Here is a 16,399-nt window from a genome sequence, read left to right on the forward strand (position 1 = left end):
AAAATGTATACAAATAAGGAGAGGTGGTATGGTTGCCAATGAGACAACAATCCGCCACAGTTCAAATGGAGTGGATGTAAGCAATTATAGGCAACAGTATGACCTTCAACAATGAGGAAACCCATACCGTATAGTCGGCTATAAAAGGCCCCGACATTAAAATTATGAAACAATTCAGTTGAGAAAACTAACGGCCTAATTTATAACACAACAATTTCGAAAAAAAATTATGATAGACATAAACCAACAACAACCACTGAACTTCAGGCTCCTGACTTAGGACGGGCACATAAAGAATGTGACGGGGTTAAACATGTTTGTGAGCGCTCAACGCTTCCCCATACCTGGGATAGTGGTGTTACAGCACAACATTCGAACAAACTGTAAAAATTAGTCGCAATTGGCTTAACTTAAAAAATCGATACGAGGCACAAAAGCAACTAAAATAAAAGTAATAAGACACAAAGCACCGACATAAGAGTACTCGCAGTTAAAGCTACTTAAAGCTTAAAGGAAGGGTCCCCCATCCAGACCCTCAGATATTTGCAATTTAGTAAAATGTTGGTAAATACGACAAAATGTTGCCAAAACCTTAAAACACGCATATGAATCTTTGATACTGTGAATTTTAAAGAAGATTAAAGAAATTTCAGGAAAAGTGGCACATGACATGAAAACACATAATCGAGCCACATCCATCAAACATTTATCTATAAAACATTAAGAACATTTATAAGGCAACATAATAACGCCAAGATATTAGAATAAAACTGACGTCATCAAAAACTAATTAATTCAATTTCTACAATGAAATTAATTAAACTTTGAACCCTGTTTACTGTCTGCTGCTAAAAGACTCCATAATTGAATCATAACAAGAAAAGGAACGACAACCCATATACCATTTGGAATAACGTATATAAATATTTCTTGCATTATTGTATTTTGTACTCGTAGTGGTCCTGCTCCACAATATTCTGTAAACATTACAAAATACAGTACGGTCTTCCAGAAAGTCATCACTGATACCGTGAACGCCATCAGGCGTGTGTGCTTGCTCTTTTGATAATGCTGAAAAAGATCAATATTATTATTAGTTATATATATTCCGTTATAGTGTGGTTTCACAAAATCACAAATATATACAGGTTTTCATCGAAATATTTTTTATTTTTTTCACTAATAATTTTCATCTGCAAACGACGTGTCATGGAAATTACCTTAATTATTTATGCATAAGTTGAGCATTTCTAATGTCGTTTAATTTTACTGCTTGTATCTTTTTTTGGCATCTATATCAACATATATAATCAGTAGAAGGTGCGATATGATTGTCAATGAGACAACTATCCACCAGAGACCAAATGATAATTAGCTACTATAGGTCACCTTCAACAATGAGCAAAACCCATACAGCATAACAAGCTATAAAAGACCCTCACATGACAAAATGTATAACAATCCAAACGAGAAAACCAACGGACTGATTTGTGGTTAAAACAGTAAACGAAAAACATATGTGATATACAGCAACAAACGACAACCACTGAGTTATAAAGATTCCCGAATTGGGACAGACACATACAGAAAAACATGTATGACAGACATGATGAACCAACAACAACCACTGAACTACAGGATCCTGACTTGATGCTTACTTAAGTCCTGGGGATACCATGCATCCACCATGCTTTAAAGCCGCTATACGGAACTTAGAACAAACTGTATTTCCACTTTCATTAGAAGTGCCTGTTTTAAGTCACGAATATGATTGGCTCCATCTATTGGCATGTTAATATTTCCCTGATTTATTCTTTTTGGTATTTTTTTATTTACGTGTATTGCTTGGTAGCATAACATGGAGGCAAATCATAGAAAGCGAAACCGTGTACAATGTAACCATGGTATTATAACATGTAGATACAGAACATTATTTTGTTTTCTAAATAGGAGCTTTCTACACATATTCCGTGTTTTTTTTTTCAACGTCACTTTATAAACATACCAAAAGTATAACTAATACAGACAGAACCACTTCTACAACATTTAATCTGAAAAAAACAAAAAGAAAATACTCAAACAAAATGAAAACCTACGATTTGTTTTGTCTGTTTGTTTTGTCTGTTTGTTTTGTTTTGTTTTGTTTTGTTTTGTTTTGTTTTGTTTTGTTTTGTTTTGTTTTGTTTGTTTGTTTGTTTGTTTGTTTGTTTTTATTTTTTATCCAGTAGTTCAGAGGTCCAAGGAAAGTACTATAACCAATCACGGATGCTTCATGGTTATCAATTCGAGTTCACTTTGGTGAGTTTCTCACAAATGAATGAAGACATACAATTCCGCCAAACATAGGATCGAGTGTAAGACCGAGGAATCTCCCAAGTTTCTGGCTTGTTGGATGGTGTATGCTTTTTTGCAGGCCTACTGACACCCGTGTTTGGTTGTTTTTCTCGCTGTGGAATAAACGTTGACATTAAAAACGGGTTAAAAAATGCCCGCTTACATGTTTAACCCCGCCACATTCTGTATGTGCCTGTCCCTAGTCAGGAGCCTGTAATTCATTGGTTGTCGTTTGTTGCTGTGTTACATATTTGTTTTTCATTCATTATTTTGTACATAAATTAGGCGGTTAGTTTTTTCGTTTGAATTGTTTTACATTTGTCATTTCGGGGCCTTTTATAGCCGACTATGCGGTATGGGCTTTGCTCATTGTTGAAGGCCGTACGGTGACCTATAGTTGTTAATTTCTGTGTCATTTGGTCTCTTGTAGAGAGTTGTCTCATTGGCAATCATACCACATCTTCTTTTTTATATATACCGTGTTCACTATCGACACAGGAGGTTTGATGAAATAGGAATATATCAAAATATATGAACTACTTGATATTTAATTTCCCATAAGGTAACAAAGATTCTGCTAAGTACTTTCGATCTCTTATAGGTTTTGCCTTTGACTGCTCGGTAGTACATCCGGGGGAGGAGGCACATTAGAAGCAGCACGTCATAACCCGTTCGTGACGGTATTACTCTCAGTGATATAGGCCAAAGCCTAGTTACCGGGTTCTTTTTCCTAATCCGGAATATTTTAATATTTTCATATTTTGAACATTTTGAATTGACATTCACGCAAATGCGTCAAAAAGCATATACAATGAATATGTACAAACAAGGTATATACTCTTAAGACATTATCAGAGTAAAGAATTATTACCTTTCAAAATAAGTTAACTTCTATAAAAGATATAATATCAGCATCATATACGATAACTATTGAGGATCAAAATAAATTTTGCGGATGAAACGATAAGCAATTTCTTCAAATATGATTCGACATAATCTAATTGAATCTAAGCCAGGAATCCTAGCAAAATAGCAAAAATTGCTTTTATCTATCAAGGGAATCATTAATTGCTTCCCATCCATTTGCAAGCAACATGGGAGACAGCTCTATTCGCCTTAGTCGTGGTGTAAAAACGAAAATGGGTTATTCACTGTGCTGCAGTTGTTCTTTTGTCAATTTGTTCTGTGATCATGTTCTAATTGATGATACTGATAGTCCAACTTTTCAATAAACTTACTTTCTCACTATCTTACATCCCGCTTCACCAAACGGGGAACGGATAGTTGGTAAAGTTAAAAAAAAAAATCACGAGATTTGTGCTAGAGTTATCTCTCTTTAATTACATACGAATTTAGGAATAGTGTTCCATTTACCATTTTTCATTTAAATGAATTTAACCTTATTCGCCATAGGGTTGATGACTTAACTGGCATTGGCGGATTCAGAGTGGTGGCAGTTTTAGACCGGGGAATCGGAAGGGGGTCCATGTGATGAAATACCACCCTTTTTCTTCGAGTAACGAAGGTTCTGTGCAGGGCTACAGAATTTTGCAAGTTTGACCTTAGTATGTCAAAAATGCCACACCAGACTTCTAGAAAATTTCCGATCAACACTCAAGTTCCCGTTTTCCAAAACTCCTGTAAAAATGAGGCGGAAGATACCAAATGGAATTCAAAAGTCATGAGTCGAAGAGAAACTGCATCATTATGGCAACAACAAAAAACAATACTAAAAGTAAACTGAAAACTAAACACTTGGGCGTACTGGCGTACGTGGGTTCGATTCCCACCCTAGGCATTCCTTTACACGGCTGGTGCAAAGTGGGCATATTAGCTTCGTGGCCCCGCACCTAATCTGTTGTGTCTACGTCTAAAAGATCTGCCGATCAAGTCCCCGGCTTGCTTTCTTTTTTCTTTTAAGTCCAAAGCACCCGTTTTCAAGAGAAGAAAGGTCACTAAAAGAGAGCCGCGGCGAAGTCGACACTCTTCAAAACAACTACTAAAATTGCATCGAAAACTAAACACTGAGCTACCCGAACCCCAAAACCGGGGTTGATTTCATTTGCTCCGGAACAGTAGACAGATCCTGCTGATCCACATGAGGCAGCCATCGTGTTGCTCATTGTAAATAGTAACTGGTTTTTTAACTCGAGAGAGTGCACTCATCTTGAATATCGAGATATATTTAAACTACTAGTATGGTTTTTCTAGACTAGACACGATTTTAAAGCTCGACATATTGTTGAAGACCCTATGTTGACCTCGAGATGAATTTTTGTTGTTCGTTCTTTTGTGTCGTTGGGTTGCTATCTTGTTGATGTACAGTGGCTTTTACTTTTGATATATGGGATTTTTCTTTCCTCTGTACGTTAAAATTAGGTAAATTAATCTATCAATCGACAAAAAATTTTAAAAAACTTCTGCAATAATATTTATAAAAATCATATGTGCTTTATTAAGAAATTGCAATTCTCATTGTTTAAAATTAGTTTTGTCTATCCCGACCTGCTCAACTTAAAGTCTTTAAAATACTGGTATATGCTGCTTCTCCCCCAAACATGTGGCATTTAGGTACATAAGAACATGGAAAGGTCGGCTCGATGTCAGCATAATGTGTCTAAGTTTGGTGATATTTCTTTCTGTGGATTTTCATCTTGTGAGCGATCACGTTAAAAAATCCAACTTACCGCTCATGTTATCGTCCTAAATATGCATTTATTATTTGCTGCTGGATTTTAAGGATGTTCGGTACTCTTATTTTTGACTTTTCGGAAGTCAGACATTCGGAATCCTCTAGTGTTATCCATGTAGTGCTAATAAAAAATTTGCCCGCTATCCACTACTTTTCCTTTCATTATTTTTTTTACATATAGTTTTTGTCGAGCCTGGGACTTTTGTCGCAGAAAGCTCGACATAGGGATAGTGATCCGGCGGCGGCGGCGGCGTTAGCTAACTTCTTAAAAGATTTATATTTTAGAAGGTGGAAGAGCTGGATGCTTCATACTTTGTATATGGATGCCTCATGTTACGAAGTTTCCGTCAGTCACATGTCCAATGTCCTTGACCTCATTTTCATGGTTCAGTGACTACTTGAAAAAAAGTTAAGATTTTTTGTAATGTTAAATTCTCTGTTATTATAAGTAATAGGATAACTATATTTGGTATGTGCGTACCTTGCAAGGTCCTCATGCCCGTCAGACAGTTTTCACTTGACCTCGACCTCATTTCATGGATCAGTGAACAAGGTTAAGTTTTCGTGGTCAAGTCCATATCTGAGATATTATAAGCAATAGGTCTAGTATATTCGGTGTATGGAAGGACTGTAAGGTGTACATGTCCAACTGGCAGGTGTCATCTGACCTTGACCTCATTTTCATGGTTCAGTGGTTATAGTTAAGTTTTTGTGTTTTGGTCTGTTTTTCTTATACTGTATGCAATAGGTCTACTATATTTGGTGTATGGAATGATTGTAAGGTGTACATGTCTAGCTGGCAGGTGTCATCTGACCTTGACCTCATTTTCATGGTTCAGTGGTCAAAGTTAAGTTTTTGAGTTTTGGTCTTTTTTTCTAATACTCTATGCAATAGTTCAACTATATTTGGTGTATGGAAATATTTTATGATCTATATGTCAGTCATGCAGGTTTTATTTGACCTTGACCTCATTTTCATGGTTCAGTGGTTATAGTTAAGTTTTTGTGTTTTGGTCTGTTTTTCTTATACTGTATGCAATAGGTCTACTATATTTGGTGTATGGAATGATTGTAAGGTTTACATGTCTAGCTGACAGGTGTCATCTGACCTTGACCTCATTTTCATGGTTCAGTGGTCAAAGTTAAGTTTTTGAGTTTTGGTCTTTTTTTCTAATACTATATGCAATAGTTCAACTATATTTGGTGTATGGAAATATTTTATGATCTATATGTCAGTCATGCAGGTTTTTTTTTACCTTGACCTCATTTTCATGGTTCAGTGGTTATAGTTAAGTTTTTGTGTTTTGGTCTGTTTTTCTTATACTGTATGCAATAGGTCTACTATATTTGGTGTATGGAATGATTGTAAGGTTTACATGTCTAGCTGACAGGTGTCATCTGACCTTGACCTCATTTTCATGGTTCAGTGGTCAAAGTTAAGTTTTTGAGTTTTGGTCTTTTTTTCTAATACTATATGCAATAGTTCAACTATATTTGGTGTATGGAAATATTTTATGATCTATATGTCAGTCACGCAGGTTTTATTTGACCTTGACCTCATTTTCAAGGTTCATTGATCAGTGTTAAGTTATTGTGTTTTGGTCTGTTTTTCTTAAACTATAAGCAATAGGTCAACTATGTTTGTTGTATGGAAGAATTGTTAGCTGTACATGCCTGCCTAGCATGGTTCATCTGACCTTGACCTCATTTTCATGGTTCATTGGTCAATGTTTAGTTTACTTGGTTTATGTTAAGTTTATGTGACAGTTGTAATAAAGCTTTATATTTAGGACTATCAACATAATATCAATGATTAGTAAAGAAGGCGAGACATTTCAGCGTGTGCACTCTTGTTTAAAAAATTTTTTTTTTTTAATCTTATAAAATCCTTGTTATTTTTTCATAGTTTTTGGAAGAAAAAAAGGTACCAATGTTAAATATATGAAAAATCTAGAGAGAATCATTTCCCACCAAATTGTCAGTTTATTATATATCTCAAAAACAAGGACACAGACCTGTCATTTTTTTCTACTTTTTAAGTTCTGTTATTCATAAACTATAAATTCAGTCTGTTTAAAAGCTTGTTATTTATAACAAAGAAGCGAACATCTTTAAGCAGCAGCAAATCAATACAGAAATATTAATTGAAATGAAGAATAATTATAAAATGATATTATGAAAATGCAGAAATGTAGAAAACAATTGGAACAGTTTTTGAATATGAGATAGACGTGTGTCCGTTCTTGCAAACTGTCCATAAAATACATACAAACTTATTCCTCTAGAAAAAGAATCCTCTTCGTCCATGTATCGTCTGTCTACTACTATGTAATATTTGTCTGAAAAAAAGGCTTTCATTAAACAAAAGTTATCAATTCAACGTTTCAGAATCAAATGCATTCTTAGTATACTACTTTTAAAAGTGTACACCAAAAAGTTGCAATTATAGTAATCAATGTCCTATATTCGACCATTAATTACTTACTGCAACTTTTTGGTGTACACTTTTAAAGATAATATTTCTATGTTTTATAAGCCACGAACCGTTGTTTTCTAGAAGAAGGAACTAGTATATCTTATATTCATAAAACATTTGTTTTATATTCGACTAAATCGTTCGTCAAATATAACTTGTGTTTAGGCCCTTTTGCTTTATTTGACGAACTAGAAAGTTTCAATGCTAGTATATAAGTATTTGGCTTGCCTAAGGTTTGGTCTCGAGCATATTTAATGTAGTTTATTTCAGTATAATGTCTCGAAAGCTGTAAGATCACTATGTTTATATTTGTTATTATTATGAAGGGAAAGGGTGGTTAAGTTTTACTCATGTGACCGGAATTGTTCCAAAAGCACTCATGAGAATATAAGAATAGAAATAAGAATATGCATTGTTCCAATTAAGTGTCCTTGACGGACAGCATGACATTTATAAACATGATAAATACAAAACAATACACTATGATTTTATAAAAAAAAAAGTATTTTACTGATACCAAACACTTTTTGTCGAGCCTTCGACTTTAGTCGAAAAAGCGAGACATAGCGATCCTACATTCCGTCGGCGTCGTCGTCGTCGTCGTCGTCGTCGTTGTCGTCGGCGGCGTCCACAAATATTCACTCTGTGGTTAAAGTTTTTGAAATTTTAATAACTTTCTTAAACTATCCTGGATTTCTACCAAACTTGGACAGAAGTTTGTTTATGATCATAAGATAGTATCCAGAAGTAAATTTTGTAAAAATAAAATTCCATTTTTACCGTATTTTACTTATAAATGGACTTAGTTTTTCTGCCGGGAAATATTACATTCACTCTGTGGTTAAAGTTTTTAAAATTTTAATAACTTTCTTAAACTATCCTGGGTTTCTACCAAACTTGGACAGAAGCTTGTTTATGATCATAAGATAGTATCTAGAAGGAAATTTTGTAAAATAATAAATCCATTTTTTCCGTATTTTACTTTTAAATGGACTTAGATTTTCTGCCAGGAAACAACACATTCACTCTGTGGTTAAAGTTTTTAAAATTTTAATAACTTTCTTATACTATTTTGGATTTGTACCAAACTTGGACAGAAGCTTGTTTATGATCAAAAGCTAGTACCTAGAAGGAAATTTTGTAAAAAAATAAATCTAATTTTTCCGTATTTTACTTTTAAATGGACTTAGATTTTCTGCCAGGAAACAACACATTCACTCTGTGGTTAAAGTTTTTAAAATTTTAATAACTTTCTTATACTATTTTGGATTTGTACCAAACTTGGACAGAAGCTTGTTTATAATCAAAAGCTAGTATCTAGAAGGAAATTTTGTAAAAAAATAAATCCATTTTTTCCGTATTTTACTTTTAAATGGACTTAGATTTTCTGTCAGGAAACAACACATTCACTCTGTGGTTAAAGTTTTTTTAAATTTTAATAACTTTCTTATACTATTTTGGATTTGTACCAAACTTTAACAGAAGCTTGTTTATGATCAAATGCTAGTATCTAGAAGGAAATTTTGTTTTCTTCCAGTTAACATTACATTCAGTCTGCAGTTAAAGTTTTTAAACATTTATTAGATTCATAAACTATCCTGGATTTTTACCAAACATGGACAGAAGCTTCTTACAATCAAAAGATAGTATCAAGAGGAATATTTTTATTGATTTACTTCCTCATTTTTGTTGAGCCTGCGATTAACAGAAAAAGTAGGCGAGACACTGGGTTCCGCGGAACCCTTACGAATTTTTTAATCATACAAAACACTTCCATGCAGTTAGAATATTCATGGGTGTCATATATATTAATCTTGGCAAGATTTTCTAGTATGTTTAATTGGGAAAAAAATTACATAATTTTTTTGTTTAAAACATTTATAGAAAACAAAAATCAAAATCAAAACAAAATCGTCAAAAAATATACCACTCTTACAGTTAACAATGTACGTAGTTGTTCTCCCAATATAATAAAAAAAAAAGGTTATAAACTATTATCATATATGTACATCTACGAGGAGACAACCATTTGATTTTTTTTATTGCTAAAGGGGGGGGGTGTCGCTGGAGGATTTATTCATTTGCACCTAATTGCTGGTTGTTAGCATGACTTACTTTTGTACGCGCGAAAAGTTATTTTCATTCTTGTAAATAACTATAATCATTTCGTTGGACAGAATATTAATTTTCAACATGTCTTGGGCAAGGTTATTGTTTTCCAATTATTACCAAGCCCAGTGTTTTCATTTTCCAAAATCCTTCATTAGAAATGTTTTGTTTTTATTTTCATCATTTTATGACTATTCTATAACCAAGGATACCAAAAGACGTATAGGTCCTTGCTATAACATATACTAGTCAACAAAAGCAACGATACAAGTCAATGTATTTTTCATATATATATATACACTGTACCAAGGTAAATAATTGCTCAATTGGTCTAATATTTACAGAGTGTTATTTTCTTATCAAAATATTTGATTTCAGGCAAATACGCGATTTTTTTTTTTTTGCAATTTTTGTTATTTCAAAAATCGTACTTTCACCCAAAAATTCAAAAATCGATATTAGAACTTAAAACTTTAAACTTAAAATTTTGAATGCCTTTGTAGATATTTGAATACTTAATTTTATCTTCGAAATTAAGTGTCGACTTTTGTCATCATTTTCCACAAAATAAATTTGACCCCTGTGTTCAATAACACGGTATTTTCTCACTTTCCAATTTGTTCAGATTCTTTTAATCATATGCATTTGCTTTACAAATGAATGTTTTTCATTGGATAATTCAACAATTTTTCCTATTTATTATATTATATGATAAATTGGAGTTCAAACTTGTGTATCGTTTCTTTTGTTGACTAGTATATAACTTGGCATTTTTCTCGTTTTTATGCCGATATTTTTTTTAAAATTTTTTTTTTAATGCTCAGTTTGCACATTGATAGTAAAACAGCATACAGACAATAAAAAATAACAAATTATAGCAAAATAAGTAAAAGAAAATATTAAATAACAAACAAACATAGACAATAATGCCCCCGAAGTCACATGTTATTGGACTAACTAGAGACCATGGTCATATAATTATGTTATTACTCCTACGTGAATCGAACAGCTTGTGATATAATAATAATTCTCTAATATCATGAGGGTCTGGGGGATTTCTTCATTAATGAATTCTTTCGTTTTTTTCGGCAATTTTTGTCTAATTTTTCTTTGTCCTTTGTCCTTTGTTCTCAATTCTTTGTTTTTTGCACCGAGTCATTTTCTTTTCTTTCTTTTTTTTTGTGTGCTTTTTTTTTCTGTAAACCCCATCCACGTCCTCATATTATGCCAATCTCTTTTATAATAGTCACATGATTTTTCTGACGTTGAACTTGAACTTGGCATACATGTACTGAGTTACCAGGTTAATCCTTGACCAATTGATCAATAGTATATATAACAATGAAATGAATGCCGTAAGAGACCAAGAACTTGAACTTGACCTGTATAGCTATTTTTATAGTCTCGCCACAGAAATAAGAGAAAATTCACCGGTTTCGTGTAACTTCTATGTTGTTATAACAATGCTCATAGCGGAGGCGAATAAATAAAAATAAAAAAATAAACAGACGCCGTTTCCCATTATTTGGGCAATTAAAATATATGTAATAAAAGTAATTCCAACAATAAATTCGTGTGTGTATAACAACTTTACAAAAAATAACCAATTTAATCATGTTTCACTCTGTAGAGTAGAGAATCAATATTAATTTAAAAATACACACGCAGTGACGAAACTTTGTACAGTATATTTAGGAATTTTATAATAAAGAAAAAGGTCTGCTTATTTATAAAATAACTTTTTATTAACTTTTATTTACTCTTACATTATTATTATTATTATTATTATTATTATTATTATTATTATAATTATTATTATTATTATTATTATTATTTTATTATTATTATTATTATTATTATTATTATTATTATTATAATAGTCATTATTCTTTTGGTGGGATAATTTCACTCCATTCGTTTAATATTTTATACAACCACAGGGTATATATACAAAAACCAAAATTGTTTAAATCTCTGCATTTTTGGGAACTTGTCATGTTGCGAAGCTTCTCGTCGTGCTCGAAATTTCTTCTAGAATCCGCGTGAAAATAACAAGTAGTTGTTCGTCTCGCTATTTTGACATTTTTATTTATGCGCCCTAAAAATATATACAAATTATCACGATTCTACTTAGAATATTTGCATTTGACGTTTAGGAAACCAACAATCGATCAATCGAATTTTAATTCAACTCTCTCTGTTTTCACAGTTTGGCCATAGTTATATGTTTTCTTTGTTTTATTTTTGCTTCTTATAGAAGGATTTGTATGGTAAATAAAATGGAACACAAAAAAAAAATCAGGATGTTTTTTTTAATCAAGAAATTACGATAGTTCAGGGAAAATTTTAATTTGGGTCATTATTAATGTCCCTAATCTTCATTTTATTTAAATAAAAACATTGTTTACCTATATTTAGTTTCCTGTAGATACAATTATTGAACAATATTCATTTTGGTGTTAAAAATGGCACACCAGACTGCAAGGCATATTTAGTTTATTAAGTGTACTAGTTTATGTTTTGTTTTTGTTTTTCCTCTGCCTGGTTGACCGGTTTTGAAAATGTTACTTGACTCAAAATGATTTACAACTAACATAGACATGACCTTGCTCCATAAACACAGCATAATATACAAGTAAGAATAGATATATTAAGATAAATATTATATAATTCAAATGAAAGGATATGAGACAACGATAGTGCTATTTTTGAAAGATAGTCCGGTACGTTTGTACTTATTATATAATAAGTTCGGTACATATGTACTCATCATACATCGTAAGCGCACTGATACAAACATGTTTAACCCCGTCACATTCTTTATCTTCATGTCCCAAATCTGAAATCAGTATTTCAGAGGTTACCGTTGGTTGCCGTCTCCTTGTGAGGATGTGGATAGGGGTTTACAGAACAGAGAATAATGGGCAAAAAGTATAAATAACAGAGAAAAAAGAGGTGTTAAAATATAAAGAATAGGGAACAATTTTGTCGTGTCATTGGCACAGGGCCCTCCATTTTTTAACTGATTGTATGCATGGTATTTGCTCATTGTTGAAGGCCATAATGTGTCCTATAGTGGAGTATATCTTTTTTCTTTGGTCTCTGGTGGATATTTGTCTCATTGGCAGTCATACCACGTCTTCTTATTCATACATACATAATATATATATATAAGTAGTATAAATAAAAGAAAGTATAAAGTAAACATCAAGATGACAGCAGCCTTACATTATAGAGGGTCTGGATTTGGGGGGGGGGGGGGGGGTCCTTCAATTCTGTATTCTTTATTTTTTAAGCAATTTTTCTCTATTCTTTATATTTAAGCACCCCATTTTTCTCTATTCTTTAATTTTTTTGCCCTTTATTCTGCCCATTTTGTCCATTATTCTAGACCTCATAAAAATACCATTCAAATGCTGGTTGACGGATACATACAATACACCTGGTAGCCTGTGCAAGTCAACTGTCGGTTCATACATGAATTAAATGAAACATTTTTTACTAAACAATGTTTTTATTGTATTAAAACCAAGGTACGTAGCACCTAATTTCACAGACAAATTTAACCTTAAACGGGTTTGGCTGCTGGATTTATTTCTCACAAATGTTTTATTGTTTTGACCCCTCTTACTTTTTGATCTACGCGTCCTCTGTGTCTAATAATGGTTGTGCCCGAGTTCGCTGTGGTTTGTATCTTGATAGAAAAAAGAAGGATGAGGGGTATCCATCCATGACACAAAATCAGTACATGCACTACAAAAAAAAAAACACACACACACACACACACACAAAACACAAAAAGCAATACTCTTTTATACATGCTCACAAAATATTCGAGTTTTCTAGTACCACAGTTTTTTTTTCTTTCTACTAACTAATATTAGTGATTGACAAACTAGACTCTCCGCTAGCAGTAAGTTTTGTTTTCAGATATATCTACAAACCAAACGATAGTATAAAGTTCCATAAGATTCAAACTTAAAAAAAAAACGTTTTAAAACATATAACCGCTACTGTCTCGGTTTTAAATATAGTTGAAAGTCTAGTTATTGATGATTGAATAATGAAACACTAATAAAGAATATAGGTTGGAGATTTTAAAAGGCTTACAAAATATATCGTTACATAAACATACAATAGAATATTGATGTCAACATTTAAAAATAGGCCTTGTCAACAATTATCCAATATCTTTAATTTCCAGTTTAATTTGTTTGAATATGATTGAAATCAGTTTTGATTTAATTGGAAGACAGTCGTAACCTTGAGCAAGGATTTGTATAGTAAGATCTTAATATACAAATTCAAACCTTGAGCTATCGAAAATTGTTTGATTGCATAAAAGAAGTATATTGATTGATTGATTGTTTTTTGCTTAATATGTCCAGTGGCAATCATTTGATTTATATTCATGACGAAGATAAAATCATGAAGAAGACTGAACGGCAATACAAATACAAGTAAAAAAAACAAATATTTCTAAAAGATTTTATGTTTAATTAATTTACATAACGAAAAGAGGGTGATGGTGTATTAATTCATGACACAAAATCTCTACATGAAATTTACAAGATAATTTTCAAATACATTACAAAAAAATGAAAAACAATTTTACAGTTATCTGAACAATATTGATTAACATTTAAAATGGCATAGTGTTGGGGCGGGGCGTTTTCGTCCTTTAAGTTCTTGCACAAAAAAGTAACGAAATAAATATCTAATGTAATTTACAGGTATTTCGTTTTAAAACATGTGTACTTAACCGATTTTCATAGGACTTACCTAACATTTTAGTTTCTTCCTGGTTTGTGTTTTAGATAAAAAAAAAAAAAGAGCTAAGGATTAAAATTGTTATAAGATATCAGGATTAAGAGTAGTCTGTTTTGTGAAAAAGACCAGAACCGTTGATTATACTAACAACCCGATACTAGCTGCATTATGACATCTTTTAGAGTATGTTCTTATTAAATACCACGTTGAACGCCCTAGAATGTAGGAATCATAAAAGAGGGTCTTGGTGGGTCCTTCATTTCTGTATTCTTTCAATTTTTAGGCCATTTTTCTTTATTCTCTTAATTTTTTGCCCATTATTCTCTCTCTTTATTTTGTTGGTCCATGTTTCTCTATTCATTACATGTTTTGCCCATTACTCTCTATTCTGTATACCCCCATTCTGACCCTCATTTAGGAACACGTTGAAGGTCCTCGAATGCAGGGATCATAAAACACACTGTTCCTGCTGCAGTCTGACAACTCTTTGAGTATGCTATTATCAAGGAACACAGCGAACGTCCTCGAACATAAAACGCAGTTGTTTACAAAAAAAAATTAAAATAAAGAGCAATCACTCTGCAAAATTTATAACTTTAAGGAACCTTCTTGACGTGTATGCTCAAGTGAAGTTGTATGTTGTTTTAATCTTAATATTTGGGATATTTTCTCATGTACATTTCCTCGTAGCTTTTCATTTTGATATATACTGGATATAATTCGCCCATGATATTTTCTAGGCCTGTAACACCGGGAAGCCACAGAAAACAGAACAGTTTGTTCCATACTCACATATGCATATGCATAAACACTCACTCCTGGAATAAAATCCTCTGGTCTCAGAGGGGGGGGGAGAGAGAGAGAGAGAGAGAGAGAGAGAGAGAGAGAGAGAGAGAGAGAGAGAGAGAGAGAGAGAGAGAGAGTCATCTGGTCCTTGTCTATGGAAGAGAGAGAGAGAGAGTGTCATCTGGTCCTTGTCTATGGAAGAGAGAGAGAGAAAGCGAACAAGAACTTTAAGGTAATTATATTTACATATAGTGAACGATCGTTCCTGTGAATGCTTCGGATCGTTATGCAAAATGATAGTCAAAATATGTTTTTGTGAGTGTTTCGGATCCGTATGTAAAACGATAGATAAAAATATTTAATTAAATAATATACGTCTGAAAAGTGTACTACAACATCAGTAATATAAGTTTAAACTTTTTTTGAATAATCACTTATAAAACTTTACATGTTTATATCATTACTATTTCATTCCCGCTAATTTGATGTGTCGTAGTTAGGTTGTTTGTTTCATATATATCGCTTTCTGTCTCGTAAAATATATATGTAAAATATATACCTAATTATTAAATACAAGATAAAAAAATAATTGAACAAATATATTAACTCAACACATTTATAGATACATAAATATATCATAGTTTTTTTTTAAAATAACGAAATAATCAAGTAAAAATAATTGATGATAAATAAATCCAAATAAATAAATAAATAAAAATATTTTTAGACTTACATAAATACCAGAATGTATTCCAAGCACCACCGGGTAAACTGTGGGGACGACATAAAATAAAAGATGCATCCCATGTGCACACAATTGCAGTTAAATAAAACCAATTTAAAATCCATGTCGGAAGACCGTATTTCTTTAAATCTGACACGGCCATGTTTATTCCAATCACTTTTTACAAATCAATTCCACTTTTGATATGGGATCCGATTTAGACTTATGAACCTAACAATAACTAGGCCAAGAGATAACATTGATATGAACACTAGTGGTTATTAATATCACGTGTACAGGTGTTGTGATAATACGACACAACTGTGGGAAGACACAATTATAATACGTAATGAATGTAGGTTGCCCTGACAATCTCGTAGGCAAAATTAGGTCACGGTTAGAATTTTGAAAATTATTAAGATAATCAATATTCCCGTACTACACTTTTTAGTTTTATTTACTATTATACACTTTTGATACTAATTTCGTGGTCATTGATTTGGTTAAT

At 32.4% G+C, this 16,399-nt stretch overlaps 1 protein-coding gene across 1 annotated transcript; it reads right to left on the reverse strand.

Moving 5' to 3' along the window:
* Window positions 1–684: 684 nt before the first annotated feature.
* Window positions 685–14,422, reverse strand: LOC127716669 (uncharacterized). The gene is made up of 4 exons (XM_052222919.1): window positions 14,394–14,422; window positions 7,296–7,365; window positions 2,006–2,051; window positions 685–1,071 (listed from the first exon to the last, which is right to left on the reverse strand). The coding sequence occupies exons 1-4, from the start codon at window positions 14,398–14,400 to the stop codon at window positions 814–816; spliced, it is 381 nt and encodes a 126-aa protein (XP_052078879.1). The 5' UTR covers window positions 14,401–14,422; the 3' UTR covers window positions 685–813.
* Window positions 14,423–16,399: the final 1,977 nt, after the last annotated feature.

Source organism: Mytilus californianus, unplaced genomic scaffold (genome assembly GCF_021869535.1).
Source record: "Mytilus californianus isolate M0D057914Y unplaced genomic scaffold, xbMytCali1.0.p SCAF_9, whole genome shotgun sequence".
In the NCBI taxonomy this organism is placed as follows: Eukaryota; Metazoa; Mollusca; class Bivalvia; order Mytilida; family Mytilidae; genus Mytilus; species Mytilus californianus.